Source organism: Bos indicus x Bos taurus, chromosome 23, assembly GCF_003369695.1.
Source record: "Bos indicus x Bos taurus breed Angus x Brahman F1 hybrid chromosome 23, Bos_hybrid_MaternalHap_v2.0, whole genome shotgun sequence".
In the NCBI taxonomy this organism is placed as follows: domain Eukaryota; kingdom Metazoa; phylum Chordata; class Mammalia; order Artiodactyla; family Bovidae; genus Bos; species Bos indicus x Bos taurus.
The window spans coordinates 23,404,619-23,420,898 of NC_040098.1; the positions used below are offsets into that span (position 1 = coordinate 23,404,619).

General features: G+C 35.5%; 2 protein-coding genes across 2 annotated transcripts; both read right to left on the bottom strand.

The window, feature by feature from the left end:
• Positions 1-2,638: 2,638 nt before the first annotated feature.
• LOC113881427 (beta-defensin 110-like) lies at positions 2,639-2,791 on the bottom strand. The gene has a single exon (XM_027524469.1). It carries the CDS (start codon positions 2,789-2,791, stop codon positions 2,639-2,641), a length of 153 nt encoding a protein of 50 aa, XP_027380270.1.
• Positions 2,792-9,949: 7,158 nt separating this feature from the next.
• On the bottom strand, positions 9,950-14,918 carry DEFB110 (defensin beta 110). The gene is made up of 2 exons (XM_027524470.1): positions 14,864-14,918; positions 9,950-10,104 (listed from the first exon to the last, which is right to left on the bottom strand). Exons 1-2 carry the CDS (start codon positions 14,916-14,918, stop codon positions 9,950-9,952), a joined length of 210 nt encoding a protein of 69 aa, XP_027380271.1.
• Between the last annotated feature and the right edge of the window lie 1,362 nt (positions 14,919-16,280).

Sequence of the window (16,280 nt, forward strand, 5' to 3'; positions counted from 1 at the left end):
TGGACTATAGCCCATCAGGCTCCTCTGTCCATGGAATTCTCCAGGCAAGAATACTGGAGTGGATAGCCATCCCCTTTTCCAGGGGGTCTTCCCAATTCAGGGATCTAACCTGGGTCTCCTGCATTGCAGGCAGACTCTACTTTCTGAGTCACCAGGAAAGCCCAATTATGACTTACCACACTAAATATGGCTTGAATAAGGGGCAATGGTGAAAGAAATGTCCTGAAAAGTATATAGATTGTATACATATTCTTTACAACTCCACTATTTTTATTTCATAACTAATCAATTTTTTAGAAACTTTAATCTTAATATAGTTATTTTATGTTTTAGGTCAGGCTGTGCATGGCATGTGGAATCTAGTTTCCTGATCAGGGATCGAATCCATGCTCCTTGCATTCAGAATGAATGATCTTAACCACTAGACAGCCAGGGAAGTCCCTCTATTTTTATTTTTTATATTTAGCCAAAGACTTGGTTCTTACTAGATGCCCTGTAACAGTATTTATTGAATATTTGCTACATATTTGTTACCACCTGAGCACTTTATATTGTCTCAATTAAACACAACAGCAAGCTTATGAGGTAGATACTGCTGTCATCACTGTGCCATGTTTTACTGTTATCATTTCACATGAAGGTAAATGAACATTGGAGGCATTCACTTAATAACTTGTTCAAAGTCACTGTACTAGTAACTGCCATTGCTGACATTAGGCACCAAAGCAGAATGATTCTTGAACCCATGTTCTTATTCACTACACTAGAATCAATGAACTTGTGAATGAACAAATTTCTGAAAGGCAATAATGAGTTCCTCTAATTTCTTTCTGCATATAACAGCACTAAAGCTATTTAAGCTTTAGTAAATGGTAGATGACTGAATCTAAAATTAAAAGGTGAATTCATGCTCAGAAGCAACAGATGGATTATGTGAATCGGTGATTCTCTGAACTTCAAAATGTTTAGAATCAAATGGGATGACTTAAAGAACACACTGTCTTTGGAACCACCAGTGAACTGTCTCATTCTGTGACTCGCCGGTATGGTTCAGAATATTGCACTTTTAAATACATACCCCTGAATTTTTCTGATGCTTATCCTCGTCTGATGCCACTGATTTAGTCACACTCTCCATTTTTGTCAGGCACAAACTTGTCTACACCATTTCTTCCACTTGGACAATGTCTCATCACTTCTCTGGCTCTGATTAAGTGATGCTTGAAATGCAGAACAAAGCACATTTTTCTCCCCACCAAGCCCAGGAGAACTGGATGGGTATATCTAAGCTGTCTGTTAGGTTAGTGCATAGGATGTGTGGACAGACTGAATGAGTTGGAATGTCCCTTTACTACTTTCTGGCTGTGTGAGCCTTGGGCAAAGAGTGTTTCCATTTCCAGTCTCACCTTTCCAATAGGTTTCAACAAAAATTCCAATAAATATGCTCCTTTTATTAAAGAAAGATGTGCTAAAAAAGAAGGAAAACATTACAAATTTCAAAGTCCTGTGGCTGGTGAGATTTCTTAAAGCAAGAAACAATGATAGTATATACCTGAAGCTCACTAGAGTTTGGGATAAGGGACATACATATCTGTATTTATAGTTTACCTGTTTGGTTCATAGTTTAGTTCTAAATCTTAGAAAATCATTGAATCTTTGGTTTATTAACAGGATGATAGCTGAAGAACTTCACTAAGTCATCCAAGGCCTAACAGTCTTCAAGAGTGTTAAGTTTGTTAGTGATTCCTGAGTCGTCTGCTGTGTAATGGTTTTGAGTTTTTTTAATCTTTGAATCTCCAGTTTTAATTTAGAAAACTTTGTTACTCTTGTTTTTGAACAAATTCCCCAGGGACTTTCATGGCAGTCCAGTGGTTAAGACTCCACACTTCTAATGCAGGGGGCACAGGTCTGAACCCTGATCCAGGAACTAAGATCCCACAGGTTGTGGAGCCTGGCCAACCAACAAACAAACCAAAAAACCTAACTTTCCAGCTTTCATAGCTATCTGTGGAAGCATAATAAAAACTATGTGGGTGAAAGTCCTTGAACAATGTGTCTCTGAGCCACAGACATTCTACTTTCAAACTTGCAGCCTACAGGTCTCTCTTTGTTCCTTGTAGGCCCTGGCGTGTCTTCTGTTTTCTGCTGGACAGCTAATATGCTCACCTTTGAAGTGGCTAGTCCAGAAATTAGTACTTGTCTTGATTAAATGGGATCACAAGATATATCGACATCCATGTAAACAGTATAATTTAAGTATTTCAGACAAAGTAGCCTAAATAATTTTAAGCACACAGGAGTATGTGACATTAATAATCTCTTGTTAAACTAAATGATATCTTTTCTTTCCTAGTTCCTATAGTAGCAAAAGTGGTCAAAATGAGATGATAAGCACAATTAGAGAGTTCCCTTGCTGAATTAATATGTTCCTCCATCTGAAACATGAAGAAAGTGTGCAAAGAATAAACAGGTTAGAGACTGCAGAGTATTTTTATTTGTGTAAATAGTGGTATTGAAGATTCAAAAGTACATATTTCCATTCAATATGGAAAACATTTTCTTTTTACCCATGCTTGGGTCAATACGATGCAACTCTGTTCCAGACTTTGATGTTCAATCATACTCTGATTTCCAGCATTTATATGCAGCACTGATTTCTCCACTTAATGCAATATCCGTAATCATACTCAGTATCGTCACAAAATGGTTTACATATTCCTTTCACGTCTTGGCATCTCTCAAATCTATACTTTGGTTCAAGTTCATTTTTGGCTGCAATCAAGAAAGACATCTTAGACATCAATCTAATTTTTCATAGGGGGGACTTTTTACTCAGGGTAAAAGAAAACCTTACTAGTCATGAGATCATGTGCATAGGAGATGGAGAATTTGAGAAGTAAAATTGTTTTATAACACAATTTACCAGTTGTTTCTGACAATAAACAAGATAAAAACATTTTACTTATATACACTTTTTCCCTTATCTTACAGCTCACATCAGTATTAAACTTCAAGTGGCTCCTAGGGGCTCTTGCTCGCCTATCTTTTTTCCTTACTTTATTATTAAGAGCAGATTGACTTTCCCAGACTTCCATTAAGATGGTGTTTATAGTTCTTAAAAAGCCTATAGTTTTCATTTTCATGTTTTCTCACTTTTAAAAACCTATCCTTATTTCTTTACAGTATCATTTGTTCAATACTTTGTCAATTCCAGATCTTACTCTTAATTGAAATTGTTTTCATTATACAGAGCAAATGTATATGTTCTTATTAACAGTCTACATAACACAATTTTGTACTTCACTGTATGTATTTTTCTTGAACATTTGTTGCAATACTTTATTCTTGCAGCCAAAATATAAACCCTTATATGAGAGTTATGGTTTCTTCTGATTCTTTGTTATCTCTTACTTGATATATATATATTCTGGATGACTGTAACACAGTAGGCATGAAAATACTTACTCATACAGTAATTTATTAAAAACTAAAACATGTATAGATACACATAGAAAAACAGTTTTGTTGCACATTATTTAGTAGAAAATGGAGCCCCCCATAGCCTCTTAGTTTGTTGTGATTCATTTGGGACAACGCAAAGAAAGAAGTTTTGAGATTCCAGATTCACAGCTTTGTATTCATACATTAAATTATATTAAACAGAAGCAAATAGTTTTGGTACTTTTAGATTTTATTTTTCTTAAAAATTCAATTTAAAAAGCCAGTTGTAAAGCAGTGAATGCTTTAGAAGATACTTTGATGGTCAAGCTTATTTCTTTTCCTTCAATTTTATCATGGTACTTATTTATCTTGGATAAAGCATCCACTCATCTGCTCTACAGAATGTAATAAACATAGCTACAACACATACATTTTGAACATTAAATACTGCATATGTGTGTGCCAGAAAACATACAGTAGAGTAATTCATTAAAAATCTCCCACCCCTCCAGGTCATCACAGAGCTCCAGACTGGGCTCCCTGTACCACACAGCAACTTCTCACCAGCTATCCATCTTACCCCGACAGTGTGTGCATGTTGATGCTCCTACCTTTTTGAAAATTTTGCCAGGGTAGTACTTTTTAAACTAATCAATATTCCTGAGACCTCAATATCTTGTCAATCCATCAAATCCATGTTTGTTAAAATACATTAAATTCATTTTCTAGTCCTCGTAACAACCTCACAAAGAATGTATTGTTGTCATGCTCATTTTGTAGATGAGGAAAATGAAAACAGAGTAGTTAAATAGATGACTCAAGGTCAACCTAGAAATAGTGAATTATTTTGCCAGGGTTTGGATTTAGAGTAATTGAGTTTCTTGTGATATCCTGTTCAGTTTTAGAGGTGATCTTTAAACATAGACCAGACCTTAAGGAACCTGGAAAGTCTGAGCAGTGTTCCCTCTTATGAGCTGGAAATCCACTTGACCAGTCTTGGTCTGTCAGTTATATATTCTAACCATTAAGTATAGTATTTTAAAGGAATTTTTAGAAGAAAGTTAATGTCTTTAAGATGGCTTTTTGTTTGGATATATCAAGATTAAAAACTTTGGAAACCAGCAAAATATATAAGTTCTAAACTAGTAATAAATACAGCTCTGTGGTTTGAGAAAGATATTGAGAAAAATACTTTTGGATAGAAGAAGTCATTGTAATAAACAAGATAATCTTGGGAAAACAAGAAGAAAGGATATTCAGGGATGAAATGCTAGAGGCCACGGCATCCAAGAGACTATAAAAATGGGGAAGTCAGTTAATGATTGTCAATATAGTGACCAGTTCCAGCCACATGTAGAATTCCAGCAAGATGAAGAATTAGAATAGGCCTTTGGATTTGCTTTTAAGAAGACATTTATAATATTAGCAAGAAGATTTTCAGTTAATTGATACAGGTAAATGTATTGTAGAGAAGAGTAGACAAGATTTGACAGAGTGGAGGCTATGAGTCTGGGCTGTTTTTTAAGAATTTTGATCAATAATAGAAAGAGACAGATTAGAAAATAGCTTAAAGGAAAAAAAAAGATCTCTTAAAATTTGACTAACTCTACTTTTAACATATCCATAATCCCACCATTCCTCACTGTCTTTTTTTTTGGTTACCACCCTGGAACAAGCTATCATTATATATTACCATATTATTTAAATATCTCCTAATCATGAAAGCACTTCAGAGGTGTCTTTTTAAAACAAAATTCAAAGAATGTTTTTCCTCTGGCTAAAATCCCCTGGCTTTCTCTCAGAATAGAAGGCAAGATCCTTCCTAGTTCCTGCAAGGCTCCGACTAATCTGTATGTGCACTTTCTTTCTGACCAGCTCACCCAGGACTCTCCTCCTAAGTCACTCTTGCCCAGCCACCCTTGCCTCACTGGCATTTCTCACAAATCTCAGGTATCACATCTTTGCCTTTTTCATTTTTTTGCTTTAATTGCAACTTTTTTTTTTTTTTTTTGCATCAGTACAATAATGGTAATTTCGTTTTATTATTTTTTTATTTTTTAATTTTATTTTATTTTTAAACTTTACAATATTGTATTGGTTTTGTCAAATATCGAAATGAATCTGCCACAGGTATACATAAGAGATCCCTAAAAGATCTTTTTAAATTACTACAGCCCAACAGCATTTTGGGGTCCCTACCTCTGTTTAATTTATTACCTTCTAATATAATTTGCTTATATATTATGTGTACTGTTTGTATTTTTCTCTAACTTTAAAATATGCCTTCACAAATCTAGGAATTTTTGTGTTGTTTATTGATATGTTCCAATCTTATCACATGGACCCTGGTGGCTCAGACGGTAAAGCGTCTGTCTACAATGCAGGAGACCCAGGTTTGAGCCCTGGGTTGGGAAGATCCCCTGGAGAAGGAAATGGCAATCCACTCCAGTACTATTGCCTGGAAAATCCCATGGACAGAGGAGACTGGTAGGCTACAGTCTATGGGGTCTCAAAGAGTCAGACACGACTCTCACGTTAAGGATCTCATTTCCACTGCTTTGGGTTTCCCTGGTGGCTCAGAGGTTAAAGCATCTGCCTCCAATGCGGGAGACCTGGGTTCGATCCCTGGGTCTGGAAGATCCCCTGGAGAAGGAAATGGTAACCCACTCCAGTATTCTTGCCTGGAGAATCCCATGGACGGAGAAGCCTGGTAGGCTACAGTCCACAGTAGGTTCTCAACTAGTATTTATTGAATTGGTAAAAAAATGAAGGGGTGAGGAAGGCAGAATCTAACTCACTTATAGTCAGTATTATGAGTTGATGTTGATCTTGGGGGCAGATCCCCTGTGCTATTTATTTTTTAACTCTATCAAATTGAATAGTATTAAAACTCAAGTTTGTAAACAATAAATGAGTGCCTTAAAACAGAAGCTGTAATTTTTTAAATCTTCAAATCTAAAACCCATGACGTCATACCTGGGAAGAAACAAGTCATTAATCAGATGCTGTCTAAATAAATTAGATTTTGTTCTTGCCCAAGGACACTGAGGTCAAATAAATTCTGAGATAGATCGGGTTTGAATGCATGATATCAGGACTGTATGGTAATTCTTCTTTTCCTAGTCCTGCCCTTGAATTCAATGTTTTCAACATGATGCTTTTAATTGATTAAGTGTTATTGAGCTACTGAATAATAGCAAAAATATCCGATACCCTGTGGTGTCTATTTCATCAAGACCAATTGAGACAGGACACTAAAAATAAAGGGAAATACATAATGTCATGGAAATTTAGATTCTGGGCCAAAGGAGGGGAAAATGTAAACTTTCAGCTCTTGAGAGCTAACTAACTTAAGATTATTTAGCTGTTTGGTCAATAAATGTAATGAAAGTTACAGTGCATGAGCAAGAAAGTTACCAGAAATCTTCCCATTTATAAGCATTTTTTCCTTTTTGGCTAATAAATTCTGAAGACAATATGAATAATCTGTGACATCTCTTTATTTTCTGGCTGCTGGACTTCATTAAATTCTAGACAATTTTCAGTTTATATCATACGCAATTAAAAGATTTCTGCAGGGAAGAATATTAATTTCATACTTGATAGTCATGGGTTTACCTTCTTCAAGATTATCACATTTGTTCCTTGTTCTGAAGGCAGAGACTGGCAGCTTGAATATACACTGAATTAAACAAGGAGAGACCAAATGAAAACTTTGGATGGTTTTGGTTTTCTTTATAGTGCATGTTCAGAAATGCCTCAAATGTCTTCTAAGAAACCTCTCACCATCTACCATTTCTTGCTGGTCACTAAAAACTTCAATTCTTATTTGTTCCATATTAATAGTATGTTAGGCTTCTCGATTCTATTTTACAGGTCTTGAGGTAATGATGACCCAGTATCTGGTGGTAGATAATACTCAAACTTTCACCTCAAGCATTTAAATTAATAATATCCTTCTTCATGTGACTGGTATATTTACTGTTCAAAAGTTAGGCTAATTTTTTTTCTGGAGTCATCAATGTATCATCATTTCTAGGTCATTTGTAATAGCATTCTTTTTAAAAGAAGTCATTAATAGATACTTGTTCTCATAAATATCTAATTTGTTCTCATAAAAGAAAATAGCTACAGGTTTTTATAAACAGAGATATTTCATCTCGTAAAACGGGACGTTTATTGGTTGTCTGAAAACACTGCTGATTTTTTTGGTTTCCATTTGTATCTTTACATATCTGTGAGAAAGAGTGCTTAATTATAAATGAACGACTCTAAACCATGAGTGATTTTGCCCCCTAAAGGAGATATTTAACAATGTAGTTAGACATTTTTGTTGTCACAATTAAGGGGAAAGGGTGCTATTGGCATCTGATGGATAGAGACTTGGAGTGGGGAGAAAAATCTTGCTGCTAAAGACAGAGTGCAGGACAGCTGCCACAACAAAGAATTGTCTGGACTAAAATATCAATAAGTGCTAAGGTTGAGAAAGTCTTTTTGAAATGGATGTTGTAAAAATACTTTTGAAGATATTTACACTACAAGGCAACACATTAAACAAAGTCTATTTTAAGTTGTTAAAATGTGAAAGAGTGCAGGTAAGCCTCTAATGTATGCCTAGCAAATAACTATTTCTTAATGGGAGCTTACCTGCAATGCAGGAGCCTGCGGTTCAATTCCTGGTCCGGAAAGATCCGCTGGAGAAGGGATAGGCTACCCACTCCAGTATTCCCTTGTGGCTGGGCTTTCCTTGTGGCTCAGCTGGTAAAGAATCCACTTGCAATGTGGGAGACCTGGGTTTGATCCCTGGGTTGGGAAGATCCCCTGGAGAAGGGAAGGCTACCCACTCCAGTATTCTGGCCTGGAGAATCCCATGGACTGTATAGTCCATGGGGTCACAAAGAGTCAGACACGACTAAGGAGCTTTCACTTTCAATGGGAGCTCATGTTTATTAAAATAATTATTTAAAAAAAATAAATTCAACTTTAAAATAAAATTATAATTGAAAATTAAACAGTCTCTTGTGGAAGAAATATATCTAGAAATGTTATCTAAATAGGGAAAAATGATTTTTCCATGCATTTTTCAGTAATAGATAATGTTCAGTATGCACATAGACCCTTAGATTTCATATTTGCATTTAGAATATGGGAGGAGACACAATGGTAAACATATCAAGAGAGTAGCTGGGGCCTGGAGCCTGGTAGGCTGCAGTCCATGGGGTCGCTAAGAGTCGGACACGACTGAGCGACTTCACTTTCACTTTTCACTTTCATGAATTGGAGAAAGAAATGGCAACCCACTCCAGTGTTCTTGCCTGGAGAATCCCAGGGACGGGGGAGCCTGATGGGCTGCCGTCTATGGGGTCACACAGAGTCGGACACGACTGAAGCGACTTAGAAGCAGCAGTAGCAGCAAATACTTGCATCCTTCTGAGTCCAAGTCTGGTACATAAGTCTCCACTCAATAGATTTCTTTTTTCTTTAGTTGAATGACCAAAGGATTATTTATTTTAGGAGGAAGGGAAATTTCTCTTTTATTATTCTGTTGTGGTATTGATGATTTCTTTTAAAAAGAATTCTGAATTGATACAATTTACTAAATTGTATTCCTAAAATCATAAAAGAAGAAGAATTTGCATGTTTTGAGTAGAAAATGTATGATATGTATGCATTGTTGAGAGGACCGTGGGGAAACCTACCATTGGACCTTCAGAGGAGGTAGTGAGAGGAGTCTGGCAGAGCGGAGCTAAAGGTAGAAGATCCCTCCTCCTACCATCTGCTGCCTGTGTCTCCTCAGACAGGCTCACCTCTCAGGATGGAGGAGCTGAATTCAGCTGTTAGTCATAGTTTCTGACTTCCTAGGTCAGAATTCTCTTTTATGAAATTATTTTCTTCCCCTCACACTCCCTCTTCGTTCTCCAGATACAGATTTTTTCTTCACTATGTAAACAGCTGGGTAGGAACTGGAGTGACTGTGACCTTCCTCTGCTCTTCTGTTTACACTCTCCCATTCTCTCACTCCACCTCTGTCTCTCTCAGGGGACACTTGAGAGATCTGTATCTCAGTGTCTTACCTCACACATTTAGTGGATTTATACTTCTTTCCATGGGATAGTCTATAAACAGCATTTAATAACAAAATAGCAGCACATCTCCATGGAGGCATGTATCTCAGAAATAAGATGGGTCACTACCTCTGACCTAGGGTTTCTTCCAGCATTGTTTATGCCAACTAGCACAGGGCATATAGAAATGTGAATAGTTCTTGAAGAACTTGCATAAAAGAAATCATGCTTGTTTCTGGTACCGAGAGATCAAGAGAAAATAAAAGGCACCAGATGCGTGTGTGACATAGAACCACTTCTGAATGGTTCACTATTAAATTTTATTTAATTCTTTGCACACGATAGTGATACACAGGCCTAGAAGGATGTACAGAAAGGTTGTGAAGGAAGACAGTAACACTGGTCCCTTCTTCTTGGAGCGTGTGTCTCTTTCTTGTCTTCTGTCATCTGTACTTCTGCAAGCAGCAAAGAGATCCAGGTCTTATGCAGTAAGCAATCCTAACTTCAGATATATGGCACTCAGTTTTACATCGACCGTTACCTTTTGCGCACTCTCTCCTCATATCCACACTACCATAGTGTGGAAATCTTTTTCTTGCTGTAAGAAGGAAACAATGACTGAAATTAGCAGTCTAACTATGACACTCATATTTTAAAAGGAGAATATCTGAGAAGCAAAAGAGCATGTGATGTGGGATTCACTCAGTTGTGTCCCACATGGGATTGTGTCATGACCCCGTAGACTGTTTCTTGCCAGGTTCCTCTGTCCATGGAATTCCCCAGGGAAGAATACTGGAGTTGCCATTCCCTTCTCTAGGGTATATTCCCTACCCAGGGATGGAACCTGGCTCTCCTGCATTGCAGGAAGACTCTTTACCATCTGAGCCACCAGGAAAGCCTGCAAAAGAGCATAGAATAGGGCAAAAGAAGCCTCCTTCTAATTTATGACTATGAAAATCTTACTGAGAAAGTTTAAGTGAATGCACTGTCCTTTAATGCAAGGTAAATCCTGGATATCAGAAAGTGTCTTGGACTGCAGTTAGGTGTGCCAACTTCCTTTTTACAAGTGACTGAATAGCAACAGTAGGATAGTTCCAAGTAACCATAAAAGTCCACATGATTTATCTCTTACTCTCATACACATTTAGACTGAACACAATGGAGCAAAGCCCAGTAATTGTGCTTTGTGAATTCTCCTTTTAGAGATTTCTATTGCAGCTTGATTTCACTTTTTTTTTTTTTTTTAATGGAAGGAGATGCAATGTTAGACAGTTTGTCTGAATTTCTACAACTCTCTTGTATATCTTGAGACTTACTTCCCCCCCAAAGAAATGAACTTATATATATGTTTAATGTCAGCATTTATTTTTTTAAAAAGAAGAGTGACTAAAAGATGGGTCCATTTTTGGCCATAATATGATTTTAAAAATTATGCTCCAAGCTCCATGGTTTATCTTGTAGTTTGGAGGTTGATTCTCACTAGAAGTTGATTATTTAGGATAGTTGGGAGTACTCAGGGAATTGAGAGATGTTGGACTGATAGCCTCTAATATCCATTCTAACTCAGTCTATTTTAATTTCATATTTTACTTCATTTGCTAACCCACATACTTTCAGAAGCCCTTTATTTTGAAGACTTTTAAAACATTAACATCACTTTTGATAGGTATGCGTCTTAAAATACAATGAGAGTAAGGAGAAATAGCATGGGAGAATCCTAAATTTTAAGGTCAGGCTTAAATATTTACTGTATATTCATGGTATAAAAGCAAATAAATCTTGCCACTAGTTTCTGTCATTCATTAAGGTTTGGTGTCCAATAATTCCTTTAAAGCCCAGGTCTTCCTGTCCAGATATTCTGTCTATATTTCTAACAGTTGGTGGTGAGTCGTGATACTTATTAGTGGGACCATAGACTCAGATTCTTTATTCATATTCTTGGTATAAATAGCTGGTATAAAACCTACCTCTTCCATTAAAAATTAGCTGTCTTCTAACTATTACTTAGGCAATGCAGACTATGACACAATTTATAGTCAAAAAAGTTACTCTGCACAGTTTAAAGACTAACTTCTAAATATCATTATTCACTCAATAATTTTAGGGGAGTTATTATTACCAAGCCCATAAATAATTTGCCAGTGATAGAAACTTGAATTACGCTCATTTTGACAAGATTTGTCACATTTAATCCCGTTGTCCAATATGCCATCCTAAACTGACCACATCCCTTTTTTCCCCTTGTTTTAACTTTTCTAAAAATACTGTTGTTTTCTTTTTCCTGATTCTCACCTCTAAATATGAGTATTCCCCAAGCTTGTGTCCCTGGATCACTAATACTCATCTTTGCAAACATCCATCTATTCATTCAACTGTTAAGTTCACTTCCTGTCTGGCTCTGTGACACCTCCCAGGGCAGAGTTTCTCATCCTAAGAACTATGGACCCTTTGGACACTTCTTTGCTGTGGGATGTGATCCTCTTCAGTGAAGGATATTTAGCAGTATCCTTGGCCTCTACCCATTAGATGCCAGTAGTACCAGTAGTACAAACTAAAAGATCTCCAGACACTGCCTAATGTCTCCTTGGCTGCAAAGCTGCCCCTCCTTGAAAACCATAGAGAACAAACCTGTGAACACCAAGCAGGGAAAGGGGAGAGGATGAATCGGGAGATGGGGATTGACACGTATACACTACTTTGTATAAAATAGATAACTAATGAGAACCTGCTGTATGTCACAGGGATCAGTGCTCTGCAGTGGCAAGGCGGGGTATATGTATATGCATCAGGATTCACTTTGCTGTAGAGCAGAAGCTAACACAGCATTGTAAAGCAACTAAATTCCAATAATAAATAAGTAATAAATCCGTAAGTCCTTGGGGAAAAAAAGGAATTTTTTTCCTTTTTTCCTTCCACTGTTCTAGCAATGTGGTGAGAAGCCAAACGTATAGTGTCTCTGTCCTCAGATACACTATTCAAATACTATCTTCTCTCTGAAATTTCTGTAGATCACTTTCAAAAAAGTCATCTCTCTATTGCTCTCACAAATTACTTCATAGCATCACTCATCTGGCATCTAGAGCATTTTCACATGTTAGGGAATTTCTTTAAACAATATATAAAACTCTACTTAATATTTTAAGCTAAAAACATGCATGACATCTCCTAAAGTATCTATTCAACCCATAATTTGTTTTTGTTTTCACTGACTTGCTATCTTATTTCTTAGACTATAATTAACCTTTTTGAAAACAGGGGGAAAATCATGATTACCATTTTTTGTACAAAGCTATACCATCCTATGTCCAAAGTACACAGCAGACAAAGAAAAGTGATTGTTAGCAATAACAGACTTTTGAACTTGAGCCTTTATAACCTCTAGAAAATGAAGAGGAAGGCTAAGTGACTTCAGTGGAAATTTCTCTGCATGGAAAATGTAAGGATTTTTTTCTAAACACTTTTTCATCTGTAACTGTTGGAGTGGAAATGAATGAGTTTTTTTATCTAAATTTTGAGTGAGAACTTCCACCATCTGAAGGTGATATACAAAAAAACAACTGAGGAACTCTAGAGTCATATATAAGACATTTAATTTTATCCAGTTTAGTTCAGCCACCATATGTTGGTTAACTACAAGGTGAAAGATAACATTCTTATTGCTTTATTATTGTCTAAAAGTATCCAATTTTCACATATACACTTTATAATTTTATTAAGAAAATATGTATCTTGATATATTTCTGTTACTTTTATATTTTTATCACTAACAATAGAATTTCTCTAAAAGTTTGGTACATGTGTGATTAACAATAATAATGGCCTCACTTTGAAACTACAAGAAAAAAATATACAAAAAGTTAATATCACTGATGTTGTAATCTATGCCACTGTGTCTCAAGTGGTATATAATTTCTAAGTCTACAGAACACATAATTTAAAATTCACTGATAAATTAATGAATAATATTAGCCATTATTAGGAGCACCTGATATAGTTGTTATAAGGAAAAATTATGCCAATAAAACATAAAAATACTTGCCACAGTGATCTACTAATTTTAGCTAATGTTGAAATTAAAAGAAGAAATTTAAAAAGATTTATCCCGTGTTAAAAGCTATATGAATCTGTGTAGAATTTCCTTTTGGTCCTTTCTAGATATGAAAAAAATTCAGAGATCCTTTTTCTAACAAGTTTTGAATGGAGGTAGAGGGAGTTATTTCCTAGTTAAATTAACAACTGATTGTATTATTTTGTTACTTTCCTGATGTTTTGCTCCTATGTAGAATTTTCTCACTTACAACCTTTAAAAGATAATTTATCAGTTTATTATGTGAAAATTTTTTATGAAATGACAAAAATGAAAATTGTCACGATGGACTTTATAATATTCATAAAGAAAGAATAAGTTAATTCATTTTCAAACGTATCTATTACATTTTCCACTTGTCCTAAAAATGTCAGCTTCTTACTACAAAAGAATATTTTCCTGAGCGAGTGAATTGAGCCTAATTTCAGTGCCAGTAGTATAAACTGGACAGATTTGAGCTTACTCTTTCACTTTAAACTCTTTAAGGAGAAGGGAAAACTCAGTGATCTCTCCATCTCCAAAACTTACTATTTTATTTCTGTACAGTTCATACTTACACATTAATTCAGGAGAAGAGAATCTTGTTAGGTACCTGATGTGATGAGATAATCCTTGAGGGGGAAAATCTCATGAAAAATATAGCTCATATAAAAGTTATTACACTCAACATTCATGTGATCTTAAGAAAGGCCAACAAGGGACATGATTTGCCTGTAGTATCAAGGACAGAATATTAAGAAAGTCTTCCTAGACTGGAAATAGACTGAAATAGCTTAAAAAGAAGAAAGAGGTAAATAGTTCTCTCCCTTACACCGCAGCAACTACCACTTACCAGTTGATTATGTCAAAGAATATGTTTTTCCGCAAGAATTGACTCTGTTTCAGAATGAAGGTGATGAGACTAATGAATTGATCTTTCAGGTATTTTACACTTTTTATTTTGAAATCATTTTAGATTTATGGAAGAGTTGCAAAGATAAGAGAGACCAACTTCCCTCAGGGTAATGTCTCACTTACCCATGGTATGTTTATCTAAATTAAAAAATTAATATTGCTGTTATACTATTAATTAAACTACACATTGTATTCATATTTCACCAGTTTTCCCACTATTACCTTTTTTATGTTCCAGTGTTCAATCCAGAGTACGACATTGCATTATCCTAAAGATCTTTTAATCCTTATATTATTACTATACGTTTAATAAGGAAAAACTGATGCTTCCTCAAATTCATTAGCACAAGTATGCCCATAACCATTTCTATGTTACCTGGTAGAATTGTGACCCCAAAGAGTAGAATAAAGAAAAAGAGATGAATCTTCATGGTAGAAAGTTTCTTAGGGAAAAAAAGGGCCAACAGGTCTTCTTTTTCAAGTCAAATGTTTTCAAATAAGGAAACAGAGAAATCTTTTATTTATAGATTCTCCTGGGAAGTGGTTTTAACTACTGAGGCTTCCCAATAGCAAGAACATTTGTATGCTTGATTGACTAGTGCTATGTTCAAAGAACAGGGTCACAAAAATCATTATTAAATTTTTTCATAAAAGTAAAACCTACTTGTGTTACCCTAAATAGACTCTCATGAAAATACAATCTTTAAGGAACTTCAAAGGATATGTGTTTGGATTGCTAAAACAATCCAAAGTAAAAACATTATAGTAATACAAATCCTCTATTACATGTTACATATAAAGCTAAATGTTCTAATACTCTTAGTATTAAATTATGTCTCAATGTCTGAATTACAGGATTTTAGCTAAAAGTCTAAAGGAATTACAGTTAAAAGTTTCTATTGATATCTTTTCTATTAATAGATGAAATCAATGAGAACTAGGGATAGAGGTTGAATGACATTTCGATTCACATAACGTGTAATTATTTAAATTAACATGATCATTCTGGAGTCGCTAATGAGTATGGGAAATTACACAATAGGTTTTTGAGTATGAAATGAATTTCATATAATAAATCATCCGATTTCACAATTTTAGGTTCAATGGTTTTAATTCTGTTTATGGAACTAGAGGTGATTTCTGATCCAATTTGCACACTGCCCAGGTCTATTACTTCATATATGTGAGAAAGAGCTGCAGGTATTACACAGCATCCAGAGCAATTAACTGATTCTATCCTATCACAGTCAAGAGAGTTTCTAGGATACTTGTTCTTCAACTTTAGCTACATCTCAATCCCCTAGAGGGCTTATTAAAAACAGATTGCAAGACCCCACCTCAGCATCTCTGATTTAGTAGGTCTAAAATGGAGACTGACAAATGCATTTCTAACAAGATCCTGGTATGCTAATACTGCTAAAAGCCTCCACATATTACTCTAGGAAACTGGATCCATACACTCTACAAAACATCAGAAAAACAAACCAGAGAGTCAGAATCTGTGTTATAGTTTGGTAAAGAATGTGAGGCTGCTTAGAGAGTCTAATCAAATCCTCTCATGTTGCAGTTAAAAAAAAAAATCACAGATTTAAAGCATGTGTCCCCTCCCACTAACCTCACCACCACATTAACTGGCCCCTGAATCATAATAAATGATTATAGATAAAGGAATGGCAAGGTTTAGAATATTTAAAAATGAATCTCTAGGAAATTCAAAAACAACAAGAGAGACCAAATGTGAAAGTTTCCATCAGAGACACTTTCAAAAGCCTGACCTATTTTCTACAATAACT

Coding starts and splice junctions, on each gene's coding strand:
- LOC113881427 (XM_027524469.1), bottom strand. CDS start 2,791: ATGTCTTTCTTGATTGCAGCCAAAAATGAACTTGAACCAAAGTATAGA.
- DEFB110 (XM_027524470.1), bottom strand. CDS start 14,918: ATGAAGATTCATCTCTTTTTCTTTATTCTACTCTTTGGGGTCACAATT. Junction 10,105..14,863: donor TGGGGTCACAATTCTACCAG/GTAACATAGAAA, acceptor TCCTTCTTACAG/CAAGAAAAAGATTTCCACAC.